Here is a 24,422-nt window from a genome sequence, read left to right on the forward strand (position 1 = left end):
TGTACTCAGTGGAACAAATATATATTTCAGGAGTGTGGCCAACTGTAAAAATAATCCTATGAAATAAACATTGTTCATAAAAATACAGTAAAATGCACTTTCCCCACCTCAATAAATACATTTTAATGCTGTTTCCAGTTGGCATTTTAAGCCACTAGAGAGCTCTTAATGAAGACACCGCCAAGTATAATTTCTCCTTATGTACTTTTACAATTATTGCAATAGCATCCAGAACTGTAAGCATTTTCCATGTAGTGTTTTGTTTCTACCTTCAGGGGAATCACAGACAGGAGAAAAGATTTATCTATAATAATGTGCTACTCCCATACTGATTCCCATTTTGGAAAGAATGTTTACAGGTTTTTTTCTTTTCTTTTTACGAAGAAATAGTCCATAGAACAAACTGTTTCAAAGACGAATTCTCCAGAATTACTCAGAAAATTAAAGTCTATTGTCCAGAGTCATAGTTTTGTTTTTAATCCCTGTTTAATATATTTAAAATTAAAAATTAAACAGTTATGTTAGATAAAAATAGACGTTTTAGAACATCTTTAACAACAGCTAAGATAAAGGTTTTGTTAGAAAAAAGAAAATCTTGCCCTTTTAACACATCTTGCAAATTTTTAAATCCAAGTATTGACTTGAATTGTAGTTCTGCTTTCCATGCACACACAAAAACACACAATTGTATATACATAGATCCCTGATTAAGACATTTTCCAAATGGCTTATTAAAAATGTAAAAGTCAATTTCAGCTGAAGTCACATTTTGTTTGTCCAAAGCCCAGTTGTTTCTTCCGAAGACGAGCATTTCTCTTCCTTTCCCGTGATGCTTCCTTAGAGGTTCTGTCCACCTGTGAATGAACCAGTATTTTACACATCACACAGCCTGTGACAGTAAGTTAAGTATTACTGTGCCCAGTGAATGAGTGCCTTTTAAAAAACAAAGGAACAAAATCAACTTTTTCATGGCTCTTCTAAGAGGCTGACAGGCTTATCCTTCTTCCTACACAGGCCCTTCACTTCCACCCATCAGCTGTTTTCCGAAGCATAGGAAGACATCTGGCATACTTGATGGAACAGAATAAAAACAACAAAACCCAATTCAAACCCTTCGTGACTTCTCAGATTCATTGCATCACCTATAGCTCTTCCATTTCGAAGTGTGTATTAAAGCTGTTTGCCATGGATGTGTGTTCGAAGATCCTCGTCAGGCTGGGTTTCAGCAGCTCCACGGAATGGCACGACAGCTGCTGCGAGGCATCGCTCTTCGGGGCCATGAGCTGATCTGCCCCGGGATCCCTTCTGTCGTAGTACAGAGCCCACAGCAAAGTAATAGTGAGGATCATAGCCAGGATCTGCGTTACTCCGATAGAGATTCCTAGAAATCTCAGCACTTGCAATTGCTTTGTCCCCCTCAAAAAAGTGTACATTTTTTTACCGCATCCCTATGAAACAAAAACAGATTAAAAAAATTAGTTAGTATTATATGGCTTGCAGTTCCCAAGATTTAGCTTGTCCTAAACCTAGCGCTGGCTCTCCTGGCTCCCCAAAATCTCTCTCTCACCTCCTTCAAACAGTACTTTTTGAAAATTGTTTTGCCTACTCTTTAATCGCCTCCATAATGCCATATTTAAGTTTTCTCATACGCTGAGAGTTCACTGCATGTAAGAAGCTGTGCTACTCTTCAATTCAGAAATCACTCCGTTCAGAATCTGAGTTCCTCAATCAACTATCACTGATTTTTAAAGAAAACTCAACTAATTTTGTGAACATTTAAAAGCCATTAAATCCTTTTAATCCTCATTTCTCTCCTTAAATTGCAGATCTTCAAGCTTGTCAATTATTTTAAACTCTTTAGAGACTTTTTCTACAAATAACACTACAATCTGAAGTTAAAACAATATTCTAGGAAAGGTCTCCAGACCTGCATAACCTCATCAGTGTTTCTTCCCACCTTTTCTTTTTTAGCATTTTATCTGGAGTCATTATGGGCCAGTTTATTAGTTCCGCAGAAAGTCCCTAGGGAGCAGAAAAATCATTACATTCCAGACACCGTCTGAGTAAGGAGCATCGAACGGAGTAACCTTTAGTGGAGGACTTCTGCCAAATTTCCAGAATGCAGTGCATTCAAACAGATTTTACTTAGTAGTAATAATATCACATACATGTGGCTTCGCTCCTGCTTTTTATTCTTGAACTAGAAGCATCTCCTCATTGCAAGAAGCGTATCTATTCAGGTTAGCTACACTCCGCCTATCTCCCCTATCTGTAGAATGTATTTTAAAATTAACTGGCTTAATTTCTGTCCTGACTGTAGAAACTTCTCTGTTAATTACTATAATGCCATTATACCAAGGGAGTAGCTGTAACAACCCACCCTGCACCAGAGTCTGCACAAACCCCAGCAGGCAGCTAGACCCTGCTCCAAAGGGCTGAGCATCCCCACGCTGTGTTAGGATGGTGGTCACATACACCACCCCTCCCTACCATTGAGCAGGTGTAAATCCAAAGCAATTATTTAAAGAATGATAATAATTACTATTACTATTTACAAAGAAAAAAGTCTGATGAACAGAAAGTTTGTTAAAAGATCGCAAGTTGATGCTTCCTAGGAACGGAAGTTTAGAAAGAATAGTTGCTTGTTGACTCCTCAGCTCTTCCCAATCCATCAGCGCACACTCAAGAGTTTGCTTAAATGGACAAATAATTACTGTACAAGGCTTCAGGAAAGCTCCGAAGCCCTCATAAGGCAGCAACGATACACAGAGACACTGGCTCTGGGAACTACTGCGTAAACACAGGCTACGGTGCTTGGTGCCCAGAAACGGTGATGCCCAGTCTTAGCAGGGACAAAACTTTGAAGAGAATGCCCTGAACTACTCTAGGCCATGCTTATTCTCTATTCTAAACTTTGCAGGGCTTCACAGCACAGAAATCAAAGGAACACAGCCACCAAGGGAAAATTCAGAGTAATAATCTGGACAGGATAACACCATGGGTACCACAAGGCATTGGTCCCAGCAGATGACATCAAGAACCCATCAAAATGGGCATTATCTTCAAAATGTCATTTTTGCATTTATATCCTTACTCCATGTTCCTTATAGCTTTTCTATGAAAAGAAAGCAATTGATCCAAGTTGCAGAATCTGAAGAGAGGACATGATAAATAAGTTTTCAATCACGCAGAGATTCCCCAAAGCCAACAACTTCAAATGCTACAGTCCTCAAGGTGTTTGATGAAAAGCCTGATTCTTGCCTGCCTCACACACAAAATTCACGCTGCAGTCAACAGATTCTCATTTAGGATCTAAATAAAATTTAGGTACTATCTAACAGTTGTACCAAAGTTAAAGGATCTCAACGTCTTTTCTTCATTCGTCATCTCAGTGTCTCATTTTGTTAAACATTAACATAGTTTAGACAGAACAAGAAATAAATGTGGATTATTTGAAATCTGAAAAGAAAAAAAACCAAAAACACAAAACCCCCACAAAACCCCACACTGTAGCAAAAGCAATGTAGTTGAACTTGATGAGGAATAAAAATTGTCACGTTGGTGTCTTTTTTTCTTCAACTGGAAGACAGTGTTGTAACTACATTACTTTCCAAATTTGTTTTTAATTACAAAGAAACTGGCTGCATTTTAATAATTTAATATTAATAACTTTAAGGGATGAAGGTACATGCTGGTCACAATTGAAAAATGCTCAACCACAGCAGTATTCAAATTCAGTTCATTTGTTGCCTAGAGGAAACATCCATTAACAGATAGCAATAACATTAATGCCTACATCTCCTGCAGTACAGACACATAACTGAGACAAATTATGCCCCATCTAGATAGACTGCCTCCCTCCATTTAATAATGTTCTTACAGTTCTGCTCTAATACATGTTCAAAATCAGTTTAAAAATTGAGAAATATCCAGCCACATCTATGCATTTTATTTCTGCTTATGCAACACATTCATAGTTGGTAGCCTGCAATTAAAGAGTACATAAATACACTTCTCTCAGCAAAAGTAAAAGTTTGTCACTAAACAAGGAGCTCTTGTTGACAACTCAAAAATAGTACAAAACTTCACAGCAATCATTCAGAAGAATTAGCTTCAAACTCCTACAGAGCTATGTATTAAAGGCCTGGTTCATTTTTATTACAAAGGCCATTTTATATTTTCAGTCTTAAAATGGAAACAAAGCATACATTTCTGATTTACTGCAACATCATAGAATAAGGAACAGATCTTAAATGAGGCACTTCTCAGAGTAGAACAGATAAGCCATCAGCATATTCAACAGATCTGTTGCATGCTCGAATTTTGAGTATAATCAAATTTGAGTATACTCAAAACTATGCTAGAAAACAAAAGAACAAATATTGAACACGCTATTTTGATTTTTCTGAAGATATCAACTCCTACCAATCATTTTATCTAGGCTACACTTCCCAATCACAAGATGGGCAGAGCTCCCCTTGTCCTCAGACCACAAGGCCACATCATCATTTGATGCACCTCCCTCAACCACACTTTCTAAGGTTAGTCTCTTCCACGAACTGCACCAAAGGTGAAGCTTGTCAGAATAAAAGCAGTCTAAGACGACAAACACATTTCAAAAACAGCTTTCAAAATCCAGCAGAGAAAACGTGATTCCTGCCAAAAATACTCTCAAGCAGAACTATAAGTAAGCCACCTTGCTTTCTACAGAAATTATGTTGTGAAGGATTCCAACTTCCACTACAGAAAGCACTGAGATCCCAGAAGAAAATTACAGCGCAGTGACAACAAAACAATTTTATCTACCCCAGCAGAAAACTGAAGTTTGGTTTGGAAGTACTACACAGAATTTTTCTGAAGTACCAGAATGGACTTGCGAAGCATTTACATACGCCAATTTTAGGCTAGCGAGGCTAATCTCATCAGGCTCCCTCTCGAACCACCAGACTATGCAAGTTTGTTTTGAATCACTTTTTAAAAAGGCTTTCCTCCTTCAGTTCTCCAAAGCAGAAGTCAGGCAGATTAGCCTTGTGAGTGTAAGTTGGCTTTGCATGATATAGATAAGCATATTAGCAAGTATACTGTACAAGCCTGTGAGACAACCCATAGGCAAGCACCATGGAAGAAAAATGTTTTGCCAACCAAATACTGCACATATCTCAAAGAGCAACAGAGTATTTTGTGGGCAGTAAAACAGAAAACAGCCTATCCCTTTTTGGAACTGATTCTGCAGTAGACAACCAAAAAAAAAATTTTTGCTAAGAGCTGAATCCATCCAAAATGCTCTGGGATATGGTAGGGGAAGAACCAGAATGTACCCTTTAGGTTTCTTCTGGAAAAAAAGCCAAGGGGCATTTTTTTTTTTTTTTTTTTAAATCAGGGGGTTTTAAAATCTCAGAGCCCTTATGTTTTACATCATTATTATTTTTCATTATTAATTTTCCTTAAGTAGAACCAAAAGAACCTGAATATACAAATTGCACAGAGAACCACTTTCCTGCAATATGGCTGTGGGAACGAGATTTTAGCAGAAGAGATGAGAAAACCTTGCAGTTTCAACGAGACGCTCTAGTGACTAGTATTCCTTCTCAGAAATTTGTGGGCTTCCTGAGCTCAAAAATTTGTTTTTGAGTGACACTGCTTACATACGATTGCCTTTTCACATAAGCAGGAAGGACGCCCAAGGCAAACGAACATTCTGCAGCTTCCATACATTTACGCTCCTTGAGGGCTCCTTATGGCAGAGGTTGGCTGTATGGTATCAATACTGGCACCAGTATTAGAAAAAACAACCATTACTGCAGAGTGAGGCACAGCTCTTTCTTCTTCAAGAATGTGCAATAGATTGACAGGCCCCAGAAGAAGCCTGAATGGCTTTCCCATTCAGAGACTGACACTTCTAAAGCGTAACCAGTGCTGCAAGCCTTGCCATAAGGCAGGAGAGGCTCTACAAGCAGCTGGTGGAAAGAAAACAGCCTCTGCCACTGTCTTTAAGGTTCCCTAGCACAGACTGGCCTTCTGAGGCACCTGCCTTTTGGCAGTGCTACCTTCCCTCTTCCTAGTTGGAAGCACACAAGGCCTAGCATGGATGTCTGAAAGTCCAGAATAAATTGTATTATTTCTACTTGTAGAATCAATGCCATACAAATCTAGCAAATCCCTCCACATCAGCAATGCCATTTCCCAAAAATTCAGTTGTTTCCTGGCAATAGCTAATATTCATCTTGGCTTGTTTATATAGTGAATCTCGCCTGTTTCAGAGGTTCAGGAGCCGTGGAGAGATACAAGAGCCATATGATAGACTCTTGTAAGAAAGACTCTTGAACAGCAGTAGGAGACTGGGACAAGATAAAATGGTTTTTTTGGGTGCTCTGCCGAAATGCAGATTTACACTGTCCACTAGAGAAATGTTCATGCTGCAGCATCTGAAAGCATGCTCATTGGGACCATCCTCCTTCCTACGCACCCTATATTACTCTTACAGCAAGCAAACGAAGAATGCACCTCTTTTCAGATCCTCATACCTACTTGACTGAGACGTGCTTTTTGTTGCTACTGAACTACCTGGACTGTTGGTCATTCTGATCTTACTGAATGCACAATTAAAGGTCTTCAGAGGTATGTTAGCATAAAAAAAAAAAAGGTATGTAGCAAAGCAGTCTCCAGACAAAGGTGACTTTTTATGACATTTTCATGAGAACAGCCCAGAGTTTTAGTAGCAAACATGTTTACTTGTTACAATAATTTTCATCCTAAGAACAGTTATGACTTGCTACTATGATCTCCTCCCTTACCTACTTTGAGTTCAAATAGTCGTCTCCGCGTTTTAAGGCTTTTAAAAATTCTTTTATAATAATAATCATACTGTAATGTAGTAGAGTTAGAGAGAAAGAGCATTTTCACACAAAGTTTCTGTGCTTGCTCACAGCAGAGCAACTGAATTACCTGCCTCCCTGCATGATCCCTGTGTTAACAAGAGAGCTCTCATCTTCCAAAGGACTTCTCAAAAGCACCCTTCACTGTACATACCACTACAGTCCTCACTACCATACAGTAAGTAGAATTTATCTTACTTTGGCAAGCTGGAGACTGGACATTAAACCGAAACTATTTTTTTGTTTTTTGATTGGAGCAAATTTCAACTCCAACCTACCCAATATAAAACAAATACCTCAATGTTTAAGCATATCTCAGATGTTAAATGCATTGCTACTAACTTAGCTGACTTCCAGGTAAGGGTGGGTGGGTTCTTCCTTTCTTCCTTCCTCCCCCCCAGTTCAGCATTAATAAACAATAAACATAAACAAACACAATAAACACTTTCTATAAACACAATTACTCCTCAAAACTTTCTACTGCACTGCAAGTGATGAGTTTGAAAAATGACTTGATCCGGAAGAATGTACAAAGCCTTCCAAAATATCCACATTTTTCTTCTTACCTCCTGATAAAGGTCGCTGAGATCCTCGTGATGCGCCTGCTTAGAGCATCCTGGGAACTCTCTGACACAACAGGAGTCAGGTGGCCAGTCCATCTCTGTCATTTCCAGCCAGTCTGTGAAGTACACCACCCCACAACATTTAAACTGCAAAGGAAGGATTAACCAAGATCAGCAATAATGATGCTACTTCCTCATAATGGTAGGTCATCGAAAAAGCTAAATAAATTCCCATTAAGAACTTTCAAAATATTTACATACAACTAAAAATATCTACAAGAGCTTCCACATATCTTCTTTTGCTGTACTTTGACATAAAAGCAATGGAAAAATGTAGTATAGTGACCGATGAACACCTTGGAAACAGCCGATGATACTGCTCTGCTGTCCTTTAAATTCCAACTGCTACCTCGAAGGATGCTTCACAGAAATTGTCCTAACCTGTAATTCTGCTATCCTTACTGCAAGGAACTAACACACGGTAATTTCATGGCAAAAGGGTAACTAATGAACAAATATATCCATGGCTGAAGGAAGTAGCAGGAAAAGATGATTAAAGTCTTACTCATGAGGACTATCCCTGCAGGCTACAACTATGTTGGAAACCAGATGAGAAAAAGCATAAATTTATTTGAATAAAGGAAAAAAAAAGGGGGGGGGGATGAAAAAGTGAGCAAAAAGGTATAGAAATCACAAATGCTGAAAGGAAAAAGGAGAATGGAAAGAGCAGTACCACACTAAAATAAACACTGCAACAGAATCAACCATAAAAGTAGGAAGCCTGGCTGCAAAGCAGATGAGCCATAATTGGCTATAAAAACCACCAGGACTAACAACCTGTCTTCTCCTCTGCAAAGCACCCAGAGAGATTTAAAGCCAAACGACCAGCCTACTACATTCCTATCTGCTTTCACATAAAAAAGGGCTGAAGCTGCTATATTAGATTTTCTTTGCCATTGGATTGGGACTTGATATGACTGAAAAAAAGCTTTGCTGCAGGAACGAGATGCTACTTTTTTTCTGTCTGGATGTCCTCCAGTACCAGCCTGAGTGTTTGGAATTCATCACCTGGTTCCTTTGGCCCATGGGCTTGGGAACATTTGCCCCCCTTACTCACCTCAGAGCCAGAGTCCTGTATATACCATGCCATTCCTTGGTCACAACCAAGCAGATCTGTGCCCAGACGCGGTGTTGGCACACACCGTGACTGGACTTCACCTTTCCTCTGACAAATCTCACGTCTTCCTTTTTCACCACAGCTTTAATGACTCTGTTTTTATCAGCTCATTAGTCATAAAAATCCTCCCAGCATGGGACTGTCTAAGGAAAACTCAAGCTTTAGCTCCTCATTGTAGTTGCAAAGACACCCTTTTCTTACTCTCAAATCTTTTCTCCCTCTGGCCCAGTTCAACTGACTCTCCCTGTCTTCCTTAGCATGGTCACAACTCTCATATCAGACCAGCAAGAGACTGGGGGGAAAAGACATTTCCCATCTCTCTCAGATGTTAAAATACACAGAAGAAACGAGCACAAAGCTGATCACAGTTGAATCTTTGGGAACAAAATTGTAATTACAAATCTTTTTCTTTGGGAACAAAATTGTAATGCTGACTTAAGAAGGGCCCCGAGCATCGTGCTCATTCAGGCATAAAGCACACACCAGGCTCACACATCCATCGTCTGAGTTTTGAGCAGACAGAATAAAAGTGAGAGCCCACCAACTACCTCAGAGCTGGGAAAGAGCCTTCTCAGGTCACTTCAAAAACTTTCCCCAAATCATTCCTCTGGTCAGAGATGAAATATAGGAAATCTAACTTCTAACAGGCACTTTTTCTCCCCTGGAAGAGTTAAGGCACACTTGAAGTTTTATTACTAATATTCATTTTAAAACCAGCCATTACGATGACACTACGACAACTAGGAGTATGAGAGGCAGCTTTTAATTTATTCAGCCAAATTTTAAACCAAATTACAGTATCAGCTCCATTCAGGGAAGTCGAGGCCATTTGATTATGTTATTTCAGGTACAGAACAGACACAACTGTTCTACCTGCATGTGAAGGATTATTCCGTTTCACAGAGCATTTGCATAGCCAGAGCAGGGGTCTGGGGAGGATGGGGGGCATTTAACCTAATGCAGTCCTCACTCTTTCTTTCAGGTTTTAGTATAAATACAGACTAACCAAGTGCTGCCAGGAAATGTTTAAATAAACAGGAAATCTGTGCAACAATGATAGATTTCAATGTTTCAACAAGGGCAGCACAATGACAGGCATTTAAAGAGTTCTCTTCCTGCACGTGAGTTATATTTGGAGTTAATGGATTTTACCTTGGGCAATTTCATGTTTTTGTAACATAATACTTCGTTCTTTAAAAACAGTTCTGAATTTTAGTAGGCTAGAGGGCAAAGCTGTGAATACACAAGGCAGCTTTTTGGTTTGTTTCCTGCCCCCCTGTCAAAGGAAATAAAAACTCTGATCACTTTCTCTAATCTGAGCCAAAGAGACAGTGTTGGCATCTTTTTGGAAACTTCCTTTCTCACTCATTTCCAGCTAAACATGTATCTAAACGATGACAGCTCCATGAAAGGAAACTAACAGAGCCTACAGGAAGGTGAGCACAGTGTAATATTAAAACAGCATACAGAAACGTTCATCTTACTTTACCTGCAGATTTTTAATTTTATACACATCATATTCTTAAATGTTGTAATAATCCTAAAAGGTGTCGGTGTCCTAACCTTACCAGCAAAGAAGGCAGTGTTAGCAATTTAGTTACATGTAATAACATACTTCTTTTGGTGTTTTAGGGCCTACAAAAGCTCAAGAGTTAGATATCAAGGGATGTTAACAGGTATCATCATTACACAGGGTTTCACATGAAGTGAACTTGCATCTATTTACCTATTCACTTAAAACCAAACCTTTTCCTTTAGCAGACAAATAATTGTGAGCTGAAGTAATATATGTTAACTGTCATCTTACCTCCCTCTGGAAGAAATTCCAAGCATGGGTCAGCCACTGGTACCTAGGTAGGCCATAATTGGTCATCCTGGCTTTCAGTGTGATCATATCAGACCATTGCACTGGAACCTGGAGCAAGGAAAGACAAGTGACTCATACAACAGATCAGTTGGCTTGTGGCTCTAAACCCAGAACTTCCATCTATTCTGAGATCTTTCCAGTGTGATGACCAAAATAACTTTATATTCAAATAAAGCAGGAAAACAAGTGCTTCAATTTTTACGATACTGAAACTTCATGAGTCATTGTTAAAATATCGGGAAAAATTATTTGTATCCTTTGCTTACTAATTAATGTACGCTGAAAAAGGAGCTGCATTTTGGGGAGATTCAGAGATAGTTGGGTACAATTTGATTAGATCATTACCAGATTTTTTTTTATCCGGCATAAAACTTCAACCGAGCCCCATCCAAGTCATTGAGGATGGCATTTGTCTGCCCCAATTTAGGTCTCTCTCTGGTGTCACCTTAGTCAACAGAATGAAACAGGCAGTCATATGGGGCAATTCATCTCAAGATAAATATTTTAAACAGAGCAGATGAATCATTCCCTTGAAGTCTCAAATCCAATTCATTGTCTAAGGTGACATACTTAAACATCTAAATTCTAAATATGTAAAATTAACTGAGATTAATTCTACCCTGAAATTCTTTTCAGTGGTTTTCTGGCTTTGCCTTGAGTCCCACACACGGGTATCCTGAATGTGCTCAATTTCAGTATCTTGCTAAAGAAGAGAACCAAGGAAGCGTAGGCAATGAGGCCCTCTGAACTTTTTTCTTCACACACACTCATGGCCTTGTAAATCTTTTCTTCTGAAAGAAGGATTCTCGAAGAATTTTTCTTTCAAATTTGACTACTCAGAAGTGAGGAGCTGGTGCTCTCCGTTGCCAGACTATGACCCTCAGTTAGGAGTTTGTTAGAAACAATAGAAGCAAGTGCTATGGCAGCTGGCATACAATGCAGTTAAGAGTCAAGATAAAATATTAACTTCAGGTCAGCAGTACAAATTTCAGTGCACCAAACTAAGACAAGAAGCTGCAGACTTTGCAGTTGCCCTTCTAGGCACACATACTATTCATGTTGAGTTCTGCCTTGTTCCCATTAGCCTTAATAGTCATGGTGAAGGAAATCACAACTGTAAGACCAGCTCTCATTTGGAGGGTGGGGGAGCCCCGCTCCTCTAGTGGCTGTGACTTAGCTATCCTGTTCAGTTTGGAGTGAACAGTAGGGGCATTCTGCAAATATCAGTAAATATAACCCAAGGGAAAAAAAAAAAATAAATCACACTACTTCCCCAGGGAGCCTGGTCCTTGTCATGCTAGATGCTCTACAAAAATATAGTGACAATCACTGCCTGCTGACTCCGTAATCCAAATAAGACCATTTGATAGTATTTCATTACAGCTGTTAAGTTGTACTACATTTTTGCCAACCTGGTAAAGCTTTATATATCATGTATATTAATATATTAATATCATCACAGAAATTTAACACACCTTTCACTTTGCAAAGTTTTTATTTCTTAAAGCTATAAAGCATTGAACTCACAGTTGTCCACATGAAAAACATGCTAGCAGTAAAGTACTAACAATACTTAAAAACAGCATCACAGAATATTTCTACCACAAACATTTTCACTGGTCACTATAATAATAAGATTTGATTTTGTACTCAATGCACTTCTCTTTCCACTGAGCTGGAAGTTAGCACTCTGCTTTCTTTGGATAATATTTGCTATCGCTGCAATTAAGCTCACATTTGCTAGACTATTTTTTTATTATCTTATTTGAGTTGAATACAGTCCAAGGTTACGCACGTAGCACAAGGCGTCTAACTTCTTTATGAAAACAATGGAAAGCAGGAAAAAAAATAAAATCAAGAAGTGAGAGAAGGAAATTAAAAGCAAGTCAAAACAAACTAAACCCCACTGTAGGAAGGCAATTCAAATTCTGGAGCTAAGAAGGGATGTTGGAATCTGTGTTTGACTGTTCCGAGAATGCCAACATATCAAACTAAGGACACTGATGTATCTACTAAATAGCTTCCCGTCAGCTCACTCACACAGTACTGCACAGCAGTACGTGACCTTGAGATGCATTTGTTTGACTATACACCAGCACTGTTGTGTAGGGCGTAGAAAAACACAAACTAGAGATGCTGGTTTGATTTTAGCGTAAGTTCTGTAAAGCTCGGTTTGCTGTTGAGATCTACTTACTCGTTATTATTTTTCTAATGAGTCTCAAGGCTTGACCAATGCCCAAGTAAGCCGAGAACCCACACTGGCTTTTCAATCCTGCGGGTGGAATAAATTAGTCACGAGGCACAATTCATGCTGAGAGCTATCATGAGCTGGAAGGAAAATTGTTTATACGAGGACTCTTACAGCAACTTGTCCACACGCCAAGGAGAGCCCATATTGGATCAGCAGAGGCGGTTATGCCTTGGTGACGTTTTGACAACATCACCTACCCACCTACACTAATGCCAACTGATTCTCTGAAACCACCAGGGGCTCCTGTGATTTCATGCTACACTGAAACCAACATGACATCAAGTCACCCCCATGAGTATTAAGAGGGAGTTTTCTTATATTTATCAAGTAGAGCAGGAGAAAGCATGCTCTAGGGAAGTGACCTGCACAGTTATGAAAGAACCACTGAAAAACAACTGTGGTCTTCCAGACTGCCACATTCCCTACAGGTCTCAGCCGTGAGAAAGCTGAGTCTGGCCCACCTCATCACATGAAGAGCAGTAGTGTTAGGACAAAGGAAATAAGAAGAGGAAAACAAATGGAAAGAGAAAACAGAAAAAGCAGTATCTCAAAGGATGAGGAAAAAAATATAAAAAAATCTACAGGGAGAGCATAAAGAGAGACAAAAAAAAGAAAAGAAAAGCAGTTGCTGAAGAGATTTTTTTTTTGTTCTATTTGCATGTTCATACACTCGAACTCTTGGGAGAAAGAGGAAGAACCAGAGGAGTGTGGAGAATCTGGATTCACTGTGACCCACTGCAGAAGGCACAGAGACAGAGCTCAGCGCTGCTTCTTTTGGCAAAGGAGTGCAGGGACAGCTGTGGTTATTTTGGAGGAAAGGAGCACCACCAGTGCCTTAACATATGGTAGGGCTATGCCAGCTTCTATCAAAGTGTCCCAGGTTTGGGTTTCGGTAGCATAGCAGGTAAGTGAAAGCTTGGGGGTCACACTCAAACACACTGTAATTTCAGGTTCTCTAACTGAATAGCGAAGGCTGGAGAATGCATGTACCAGTGCACTGAAGGCTATGTTATTTCAGGCAGCTTCCACTGACAAGATTTCTGTGGAAAGATGGATGTTAGTTGTAACTGTCATCTTTGGCAAAACCCCCCGCAGAGGGCAGCTGTGCCCATAGGATGAAGCATGCCTCTTGTCCACATTCCCAATTTTCAAATGCATCAACGTAAGCTGGCATTTGAAGTAAAGGGATAGCCTTAATGGCTGTTATATTAGAACACCCCTCTGGAATCTGTACCGCAAGGGAATGAATGCTGAGGCAAAGTGCTGCCACGTAACTTCAGACTTCAAATCTGCCAGAAATTCCTTTGGTCCCAGTACTGTGTAAATATCAGGAAGGCTCCCTCCCATCTTACTGCAGTGTAATTGCTGCTCGCTGTTGGAAAGACCAGTATATTTGGCATATCTTGGCAGCTCAGAGAAAATATTTGTCCCTCTGTTCATAAAAATGTACCAGACTGAGTACGAGACGTAAGGCTATAGCAGCCAGCAGAGTAACATTTCAGTTTAATTTCCACTCAACGCTTACCCATTTTCTTGCATGATGGTTACAAGTCTTCAGTTTGAAAATTAAAGGTTGGTACAGCTATAAAAACTAGACAGAGAGAAAACCTCTTCACAAGTTTACTGAAGAGTGTTTTATAGCTAAGACATGTTTTGCTTAAAACTGGCATTTATAGCTTGTGGAGGCAGTGTGAAGATTTTGAGAGACAGCAAGTCCTCTGTTGGAAGAACACACTGTCTGTTTACAATGTAGTACACTCAGCTATAGCTCTTTAAAACATGGAAGAACTTTTAGGGCAAAATCCCTTCAAATTCTCACATCTCCTCTCTCAAATACTTATCTTAAGCCTTAAATTCATACTTTATCCTCAAAACTTCCACTGACTCCAATGAGAACCTGCCTAAGCAAGCATTAACAAAAAATAGAGTCCTTAAATCAGGGGCTGCAGGATTTGGCTCTCAAACGTAGAGGGGGTGGGGAGAAACCCAGAGAGGACCTTCCAGACACACAAGCTTTCCCAGAAGAATTCTCTGTTTTAAAGAAAGGCAGTTGCATGAAATTAGACTGTCGGAATAATGCACAAAGATAAACACTACAGCAATTAGAAAACGGCTAGCTAATGGAAAACTTTGTTTTCTTCTGTTGAAAAAATGCAGCCTCCTTTTCTGACTCACCGTTATTTCCTGCTCGTAGGTCCAAACACCGCAGGCCAGTTCGACGCAGAATATTACAAGCAAGCTTCCAAAGTACTGCAGAGAACAGAACGGTTTTAGTTATTTTTGATATTCAGGTTAACTTTGAAAAAAAGACTTAACAATGTTAAAGGACATCTCCAAACATTACTAACTTTTCACATGCCTGAAGACATGGAATCTGAAATACCTTTTTGTAACCAAAATATGAAAGATTCATGCAGCAAACTTGCTAAAAGTTTAAGTCGTGTGATATTTCTTACTAACTTAAAATGAAGCATATGAACATTACAATGGGAAAATAAATTCATTTCCTTGTTGCCCAAGAGTACAAGGCTATCATGATACATTATGCTATAACAGTTCCAAAGAGGACAATCTTTTTTCCCCTCATATGTGGAAAAAAAGAAATGTCTTTTTTAGTTCTATCCACTTAAGCAACATATCCAAATCATGCTAATAGCTGAAGAAAAAATAAAAATAGAGAAAATTGACAAGACGGAAGTAAACAAGGTTTTTGAAAGCTACGTTCTTATCAAAGTGATTTAGATATTCAAGGTCAGGCATAAATGTACAAATATTTCTTGGGATGGCTTGAAATATCTTTGTCTGTTACCAGATCTAACCCTTGAACTATTTAAAAATAGAAAACACATGTATAAATGAAGAAGCTGTACAGGTCTTGGTAATGATGGTTAAGAAAAAATGGTTGCTGCAAATAAAAGGAGTAGGGCTATCTTCTGTATAGCATCAACAAACCTTTTCTGAACTGCAGAATAAAGCTGAGGAGAAATTAAGACTCTCTTAACTGGTGCTCTCTATTAAAAGTAAGCCATTTATCTTTTATTTAAAGCAGTAGTTCCATTCATTCTTGACTCCAAACTTTCTTCCACATCAATGGACTGAGCTCCCCCTTGCTCTCAGTACACAAGACTTTAAGTTAGAGTCTTCATGGATTTTAATTTTATTTGGAAATCAAAGAAACGCCATCACAATATGAAACAGAATAAATATATAATTCCATTAGTATCATACATGCTGAAAGGCTTCTAATTTAGTCATTTCTGGAATCCATTTAGGACAGGTATAAAGGACACAAAACATGTACCAAGAGCAAGTGGGTTTTGGTTTTGGGGTTTTTTTCCCCTATTAAAAGGTTAGTAAGATATAGTATTTAAAATAGAGAAAATAAATCCACAAGTGGAATTAATGGTCATCTACACAGCATCTTTTTCATTCACACAGTAGACTGGAACTGAGTAATTCACAGATACCTAACTCCCTGAATTAGATTTGTAGAGACAAACAGCCAAATTAAAAACGTGCACGTAAAATATCCATGTGAATTTTCAAGAGAAACCTGCACTAATATCCATCCCCTGCAAAGGTCTGTTCAATAAAGACGGTGTTGAAAGAAAAGATCCTGTTTTGCTGGTCTCCACCACATCACATTGCATCTTCATAGTCATTACAGCTGAGCAAGACATTGCACATCCTTCTAAATCAACACTAGAAGGACATGCAGAGCTCCAATACAGGCTTTCAGTAACCAATATGTTCATTCTCCAAAGGTTCAAGAAAGGAAGAAATTTGAGTCATACCTTGTAAGAACAATGATGTTTTCTCTAAAAAAAAAAATTAATGAGCTTCTAGACAATGTATCCACTATCACTGTAGTGACTGCAAGTTATGCAAAGGGTTCCTTAAAAAAAAAAAAAAAAAGATGGAAATCTGTTTTGGGAAGTATTCACTTTGAAAGGAGCAAAGAATGCCACGTGCTTTAGCTCTTCAATTCATACCAAAAAAAAGTTTAAGGATTTTGTGGGTAATACTGACTAAACATTTAGGGGAAACACAAATTTGAGTCCTCAGCTGTCAAAGAAAATGTCAGTAGTTTTATACTCTAATTGAATAACAAGCCTGAGACTGCCTGCTATCCCCCAAATCTTACGCAAAACTCACTGATCAAAGTGATATAACTGGGAGTGTACATGTGGCATTCTCCAGAAAACTCTTAATTTGCAGTTCCTTGTAATATTTCACTCATTCACTCATTCACAAAACTTAACATTTGAAATCTCCTCATTTTTGTCAGCACACAGTTAAGAAAGTTTCTGGTAGCAGCTGAAGACAGAAGAGCCAAACCCAAGATTTTCTCCAGTTCCTGAATATAGCTTAGGATAGAAAACTATTAAGCCAGATTCACTCATAAACCACTTCTAGGTCTGCCAGGAATTGAGTACTCCTGACTGCAGCTACAGCTGGACACATCAGCACACTGCAGAATCAAGGCTTCTGTCCTGAGAACACACATCATCTGTCCATAAGGCAAAAGACAAAAAAAAAAAAAGACACAAGGAATTTACACACGTGAAAGCCCGGTGTAGGACCTGAGCAACTGCAGGCACACCAAATCTGCACACAGGATCTTCAGTTGCACTCGGCTATTGAAGGGGAATATTGTACCTCTCTCCAAATGTAATGGTTTGCAAAACAAATAATTCTTATGTAAGTTGTGTGGGGAAAAAAACCCCTCTAACCATTATGTAAATTTATTACCCTTCATTTCCATCTTCCAAATACAGAAAGTATTACTGGCTTCAATGCTTATTCCTTGTCCCCAATTAAATTCCCACAGGAGTCTGAATGCTAAATGCATCTTCCTGCATTTACACACTTCTGCTTTTTGCCAGAAACAGGGACTTGGTTTTGAAGCAAGGCTTAATATTTCTTCCTATGGGCTGAATGGCTACACTGAGGAACACCACCGTGCACTATGCTCAAACCTGTGCCAGCAGCTCACTGGTACCACCTCCCACAGCACAGCTCCCTCCGAGCACTCTCGGCCACTGCCCAGATATTTTCTACTGGTTTATTTATTTTATTTGTGTTGGGTTTGAGTTTATTTTTTGCAGGGAGAGGGTTGGATAGGAAAGGCACAGAAAGGAGCAAATGGTTTTGCAGAGATACCTACAGCATGTAACAAAATAAAATCTACAAGCAGTAACGCAAAGCTACGATTGCTTCAAAAACTAGAGAGCATTTACATGGCAAATCCTACAGACTTTTAACTTCTTTGTAGGCAATTGGTAACCACTGTCATTCTCTCCCCAGGCAGACTATGCAAAGTCATCAGAAAATTGAAATGCTGCCTTCATCCTGTTACAAACCCAGCAAAGTCACTTTCACTGAAGGATTTCTGCCAGTAAGGTTGTGAAAAAGCGAAAATGTTGCTTCCTTGAGAGAAGCTGAATGACTGAAAGGCTGGTAGAAAACACACAACTCAATGTAAAAAATATTTGTCAATTAAAAAAAAAAAAAAAACCACAGTAGACATTTACTGCTCCTCACTAAGTCATGGACACATATGTGGTCACGATCCTAAACTTCAGCATCCCTGTGGTGTCAAGTGGTTGCTGTCAATTAGCAGGAGCTGGTTCTGCTGCAAATTCCTCGTTAAGCGTGCTCACCGCCACTGGCCATAGGGGCAGAAGGCAGGCAGGCGGGCAGCTGCTCAGTAAGGCAGTAGCTTTCCAACAGGAGCATCTCCTCTCATACCTGGAACCTTGCAGAAGCACCTGGTTTTTTTCCTGCAGCAATGTATGGGTATGTGTGTGCGGCTCCATCTCCAGAGCTGCAGCACTGGCAGCCTGAGGAGGGTTAAGCAATTGTATTTTTCCAGCACATCAGTCCTGAGACAGAGGTGAAGGGACTAGGAACTCTGGAGTTCAGGAGAATCCCATTCCCCTTCCTTTCTTGTGCAAAAGAGTAAACAGGAAAGAAGCAGGAACAGAAATGGAGTCATTACTATGAAAACCACTTTCAAAGAGATGTGGAAGAGACAGGGGCATGAAGAGCCAAGGAAAGCTATTAAGCATATTCCCTAAATAGTCACCAGACCCTGTTCTGCTGGAACTCTTCGTGTGGTACAGGTGTCAGAGCAACCACAGCCAACATCCTCATCCTGCCCCGAAAACTCCAATGCAGAACCATCAACAGCCCGGATGCAGGACACATCAACAGCACAGAGCCATTTACTTACAGCCAGTGTGGAGATGCTGAGATCATACTCAGCTACTACAAGTTGTAACCGCCTCCAGAGAGGTCTTGCTCTTGTGAAAGTCACACAACCATAGTCCACTTCTACAGGGAATCGATATGTAAGACCAAAAGGACAGTGGGATAGTGGAACACATGGCATGGAAATCCAATGATGATGAAATTCAACTACAGAAGGAAAGTAACCATCAAGTAAATAGTCAAGGACAGAAAAAAAGAAACAAAAAAACAGGAACTAGCACTGAAGTAATAGGTTTTGTGCTACTTCCAATGGCTATTTTCAGACAGCTACCTGCATAAGGGATATCAGAACGTGATAAAGCACCAGAACAGTACATGTTATATTCACCTATGCATTAAAAACATCAAAATAATTTAAAACTATTTTTAGAAAGATCTGCATGGACCGTCTAAATAGGTTCACAACTTTTAGTCTGAATAAAATTCCTGCACACAACAGCAGCATCCTGTAAGAGGACACGAGGTCCATATATGCCAGTGCTCCATATATGGAGCATATATGCTCTGGCATATGCCCAAAATGTCTTCTTATCTCTCTATCTAAGGCTAACAGCTGAACGACAAATTTAATTTATCCTAATTAAATTATTAGGGTTTTTTGCTATTCTTTTTGCTCTACCAAACCAAGTGAGTGACCACCACCACAGAATACATTACAGGAACACATTTCTCTCTTGATCATCTCAACCACCACATACAAACACAAATAAAAATAGCAAACACAAGCACAAAATCGCTATTACTGAATCCAAGATATTTTGCATTCATTTAAAAGGTCTTTGTTCCAACAATTCCCATTCAGTTCTGAGTAACGGCGAACAGCACACACACGAAGGGCCTCCTAACATAAAATCTCTCCCTCATGGCTTTCTATCCTGCAGAGTACAGGATTTTTTTGTTGTGATCGTGGGCAACTGCAGGGAAGGATATAAAGCGTGAAGCAAAATGTTTTATGTTTTTTACAGAGATGTAATACAAAACTCTTACTGTAGTTCTAGAGATTTTCCTGTTTGTCTTGAATGCGCCACACGATTCCTGCAATTAATCACTTAATATAATTTATCTATGCTTTTCAGGCAACAGGTGAAAAAAAATGGTGAAAAATAATCTTGTTTCTGTTACTAACGTGGCAACAGGACAACAGAAGAACTGAGACTTCAGAAAACACAATACATGGAGGAAGTTTGTAAAAATTTTGCTCCTTCTCCCACCCCAGTCCCTATTTTAAAATAACCTTCTCCAAAGTATTTCCAAAAACATGGACTTTTTCAGAGATTTTGATTAGTGGAAATATTAAATTCGAATTATATTTAGCAAAGGAAAACTAGAGTTAAAACTCCAGTGTCCTGCAGCAGTCTCCTTCACATTGCCTTGGCTACTGTACTGAATACCCAGTGCCCTATTAACAGCTACCACGATAATCCCAGATACAAACACAAATACAAAACCCACATGACTGCCCTCTGAGGATGCCCTTCCAAACTCTAGTGTAAGCACTGTGCCAGAAACAAAGCTAGCAGCAGGAGCCCTCATAGAAGTTTGATGACTTAGGGTGCTTTGTGACCACTAAGTCACTGTGGCCCTCTGGTGCCAAGCAGCCCAGGCAGGTAAGGGTAGCTGTACCACAAAGCCATGTATACCCAACTATGTTCATCAAGTAGTACCACATGGGGTTTTTTTGCTCTGCCACAGCTGGGTTCAGTAATTTTTTGCCAATGACCTATAAAATCATAGAATCATTAAGGTTGGAAAACACCTTTAAGATCATTGAGTCCAACCATAAACCTAACACGGCCAAATTCACCACCAAGCCATGTCCCTAAGTACCACATATACATGTCTTTTAAATACCTCTGGGGATGGGGATTCAATCACTTCCCTGGACCTATTGAATGCCTCATCAGCATTTTCATCTACTATAACCTGTAAAATCAGTGGTCTATTAGCCCACACACAAGGAGAATCAAAGACCTGGACACATCCCCAGTCACGCTCTCTTGATCCCACTCGTACCAAACGCGGTGCGGATCATTTTGTTTGCAGTTTGGAAGCAAGAGACAGGGTTCTGCAGCAACCCAAATTTCAGTGGAACTAGAAAGGCACAAGAGTAGCTTAATTCATCTTTTTCCTCCCTCAAATCTTTGCTTTGCATGTCGCATGATGCTCCTGTTACTGGGATGAGGACCCTATTTTATCTGTTCTGACAGCTTCCTAGTGAACTACTGCCATCCCAGAAAACCTGAGGAGACTTTGCAGTCTACTAAATTAATCCCTAGAGAACAAATATATCCCATCACACAACATACTCAAAATATTGACGACTTCTTAAACCCACTTCCAGACAGTGAGAAAGCAAGAGAGCATTCTGTATATGAAAGCAAATGGCAATGGCAGGCAGGGGCTAACATCTGGAGTCAGAAATTGTAACGCGGTGAAGAAAAGTGAGAGCACTGGGGGGTGTTGCAGCTTTGGAGAACCTGGTCTACAAGACCATAGAAATCCTTCCATTTTTGACCAAACGTGCCTTTCTTTGAAGAGTTACTGTACTTATTAATGAATCATCATTCATGTACTCTGTATTTCATTTAATAAACATCTACTTTCAAGCTTTACCACTCTCTTCCCAAGCATTTTTCTTTTCCCCTAGAAGATATAAAAGTTTTTTTCCCCCTTCAGACTCAAGAAAAACCACAACCCTCATGTCAGAGCAAATGAAGAGCAGCTGATCAGTAAGTCCAGCCTCCTCAGACTTGCTGTCTGGTGCTCACACCACCTTCTTGGGCAACATGGTCCATATGGCAAGAGAAGCAAGGAAAGCTCTGGGAGGGAAGGGCAGGGGCTGAAGGAGATTCCAAGGGTAAGGCAGCTGCAGAACGCAACCTTATAGGAATCTCTAAAAGACCAGAGTACATGGTATGTAAAACAGATGCCAGGGGATTTTAAAAGCGTTATGCATAGCATTTCCCAATGGCTAGCACTTGAGAGCATCAGCCTTGTTCTACTGAGGCGCAAGCCATCCAGACAAGCGTCTGCACCCTGAGAAACCTCAGATGGCCACCACCACCACCACAACACTGGACAGCCAACAGGAACCAGACTCTTTCTGCACAAAATCTAATAAAAAGCCCTTCCTCCCTCAGTAAGTTACAAGCTAAGGTTCCCTTTACCTTTATTATGGTTTACAAACTAAGAAGGTTATTTTAATGATTAATCCAGCTATACTTCTTAAAAACTGAGCAAACGCTCATTAAATGGAGTCAGACAAGCTGCATGGAAAACTGAAATCTCCATTTATCCAGTCCGGCGGCGTACACTTTCCCCTGCCTCCCCTTCCTCCCTCCCCAGTTCCCTCAGCCCTGCCCTGAAGGGATTAACAGTTCATTTGTCATTCTGATTTAAAATTTGGTTTACTTGCTTGACAATGCAGAAATTTGTGAGAGACACAGTCACAAGTCAACAAGGAAATGGGCTGAAACCACCAGCTTACAACATTAGCTACTGAATGCCATCCAGTTCTTCAGAATAAATACACTCCACAGCAAAATGATCAAATATCTCTATTATTTTAGATTTCAGTTTCCCAGATCACCAAATTTTGTCAATCTGTCCAACATGTCTTAAAACCTGTGACCTCTGCAAAGTCGAAGTTTTATATAAATAATAGTAGCTTTTTCCAAAACCTTTATAACTAATTTTCTGAATCAAAAGAATATATTTTACAGCAATCAACATTTTAGTTTTCTATGGTATGTGTCCAAAGGTCTTTTGACTGACCCATTTGTTTTTTTAAAAACTAAACAAAATTATTTATGAATAGTAGAACTTTGTTCACAGCCTCAATTCTGCTATGTGATATTAATGATCTGTTCTAAATTTTTACTTTACCAGTTAATCTTTGCTTAAATAAGGAAACAGGTATTACTTTGGAAATAAGCAAATGTGCACTTCAGACAATTACTAGGATTTATTTGCTCAAGACTCAATTACTTCAAGTCAATGAACTCCAAGGAGTAAGGGTCATTGCAAGGTCATGGTAAAGTACTGAACAGGACATAGGTAAAGATAGACGTTAGACCACAATTTCCTCAGGGCTTACAATATTCCCTTCCCCCTTCTTCTCCCCTCATTTAGAACACAGCATCCTTCATCTCTCTAACTCCTCTTTGTTTTCTACCAAGGAAACAAAACACCATAAAAATGCTTCTTTGGTCAAGAAAATCCTTTTCCCTTGTAAAACAGACCCATTTGGTGCTGCTACACGCAATAACTCTGCCTCAGCATGCCCCAAAGCACTTCAAACATTCACCATTTTGAGTGAAGAAGTGCTCTTAGATACAAAACCCATACGACAGCCCCTGTGCACACAGCAAAGTGGCTCTCTGATTAATTAGTCAAAAGGGCAAGACTAGGCAAGAGAGAGAGATTCATTTACCTGGCAGGACATCCACTCCATATTCAGTCTTCGGCAACAAGAATGCAGTTGAACCACAGCCTCAAGGCATGCCCCACCGGTGAGGCTGGGCTGCTTTTCAGACAAGACACAGAGGTTTGGCTGGGCTTTGTGAATCTGTCTACTCATTTACTCCTTCCTTGCTCTCAGGGACTCTCCCATTCCCTGCTCCTTTCAGCAAAGGAAAAAAAGCCGGGCAAACAAGCAATGAAAAAAAGAGGAGCTGGGAAGGACATAAGGAAAAAAAAACCCCACTGTGGCAGCAAGACCACATATCATCTCAGCAGCTGCCCATCTCTTCTCAGTCAAGATGCAGCATCCTTCATTCCCATCCTGGTATCACTCCCAGCTCTCTAGCCTCAACAACCCCAGTCCTTGTCTTTTCAATAGTTTCCTGGTATCCACTTCCACCATTCCACTTCACCAACCTTTCTATTACTATCTTCCCTCCTCCGTTCACCAGGGAGTATCACTCCAGAGACCTTTTCAGCTCCAGTGCTATTTCAGTCTCTTCTACTGCCCTTGGCATCAATGACTGTCAAGAACTTTGAGGGAGGAAGCACATAAGTCCATGGGACCTGATGAGATGCATCCCAGAGTCCTGAGGGAATTGGCCGATGTAGTCGCCAAGCCACTCCCCATGATATTTGAAAAGTCATGGCAGTCAGGTGAAGTCCCTGGTGACTGGAAAAAGGGAAACATTGTACCCATTTTCAAAAAGGGTAGAAAGGAAGACCCTGGGAACTACCGACCTGTCAGCCTCACCTCTGTGCCCGGGAAGATCATGGAACAGATCCTCCTAGAAGCTATGCTAAAGCACATGGAGGCCAGGGAGGTAATTTGAGATAACCAGCATGGCTTCACCAAGGGCAAGTCCTGCCTGATGAACCTAGTGGCTTTCTATGATGGTGTGACAGCATCAGTGGACAAGGGAAAACCAATGGACATCACCTGTCTGGACTTCTG

General features: G+C 39.9%; 1 protein-coding gene across 1 annotated transcript in view; it reads right to left on the bottom strand.

The window, feature by feature from the left end:
- Window positions 1-548: 548 nt before the first annotated feature.
- Window positions 549-24,422, bottom strand: part of TSPAN12 (tetraspanin 12) — a 31,777-nt gene continuing 7,903 nt past the window's right edge. The window contains exons 3-6 of the mRNA XM_009638149.2: window positions 14,909-14,983; window positions 10,423-10,530; window positions 7,442-7,585; window positions 549-1,448 (exon numbers count right to left, since the gene is read on the bottom strand). Of these exons, the coding sequence (XP_009636444.2) occupies window positions 1,143-1,448; window positions 7,442-7,585; window positions 10,423-10,530; window positions 14,909-14,983 (633 nt within the window). The 3' untranslated portion in view covers window positions 549-1,142. The remainder of the gene's footprint in view (window positions 1,449-7,441; window positions 7,586-10,422; window positions 10,531-14,908; window positions 14,984-24,422) is intronic.

Source organism: Egretta garzetta, unplaced genomic scaffold, assembly GCF_000687185.1.
Source record: "Egretta garzetta isolate BGI_Z169 unplaced genomic scaffold, ASM68718v1 scaffold64, whole genome shotgun sequence".
In the NCBI taxonomy this organism is placed as follows: domain Eukaryota; kingdom Metazoa; phylum Chordata; class Aves; order Pelecaniformes; family Ardeidae; genus Egretta; species Egretta garzetta.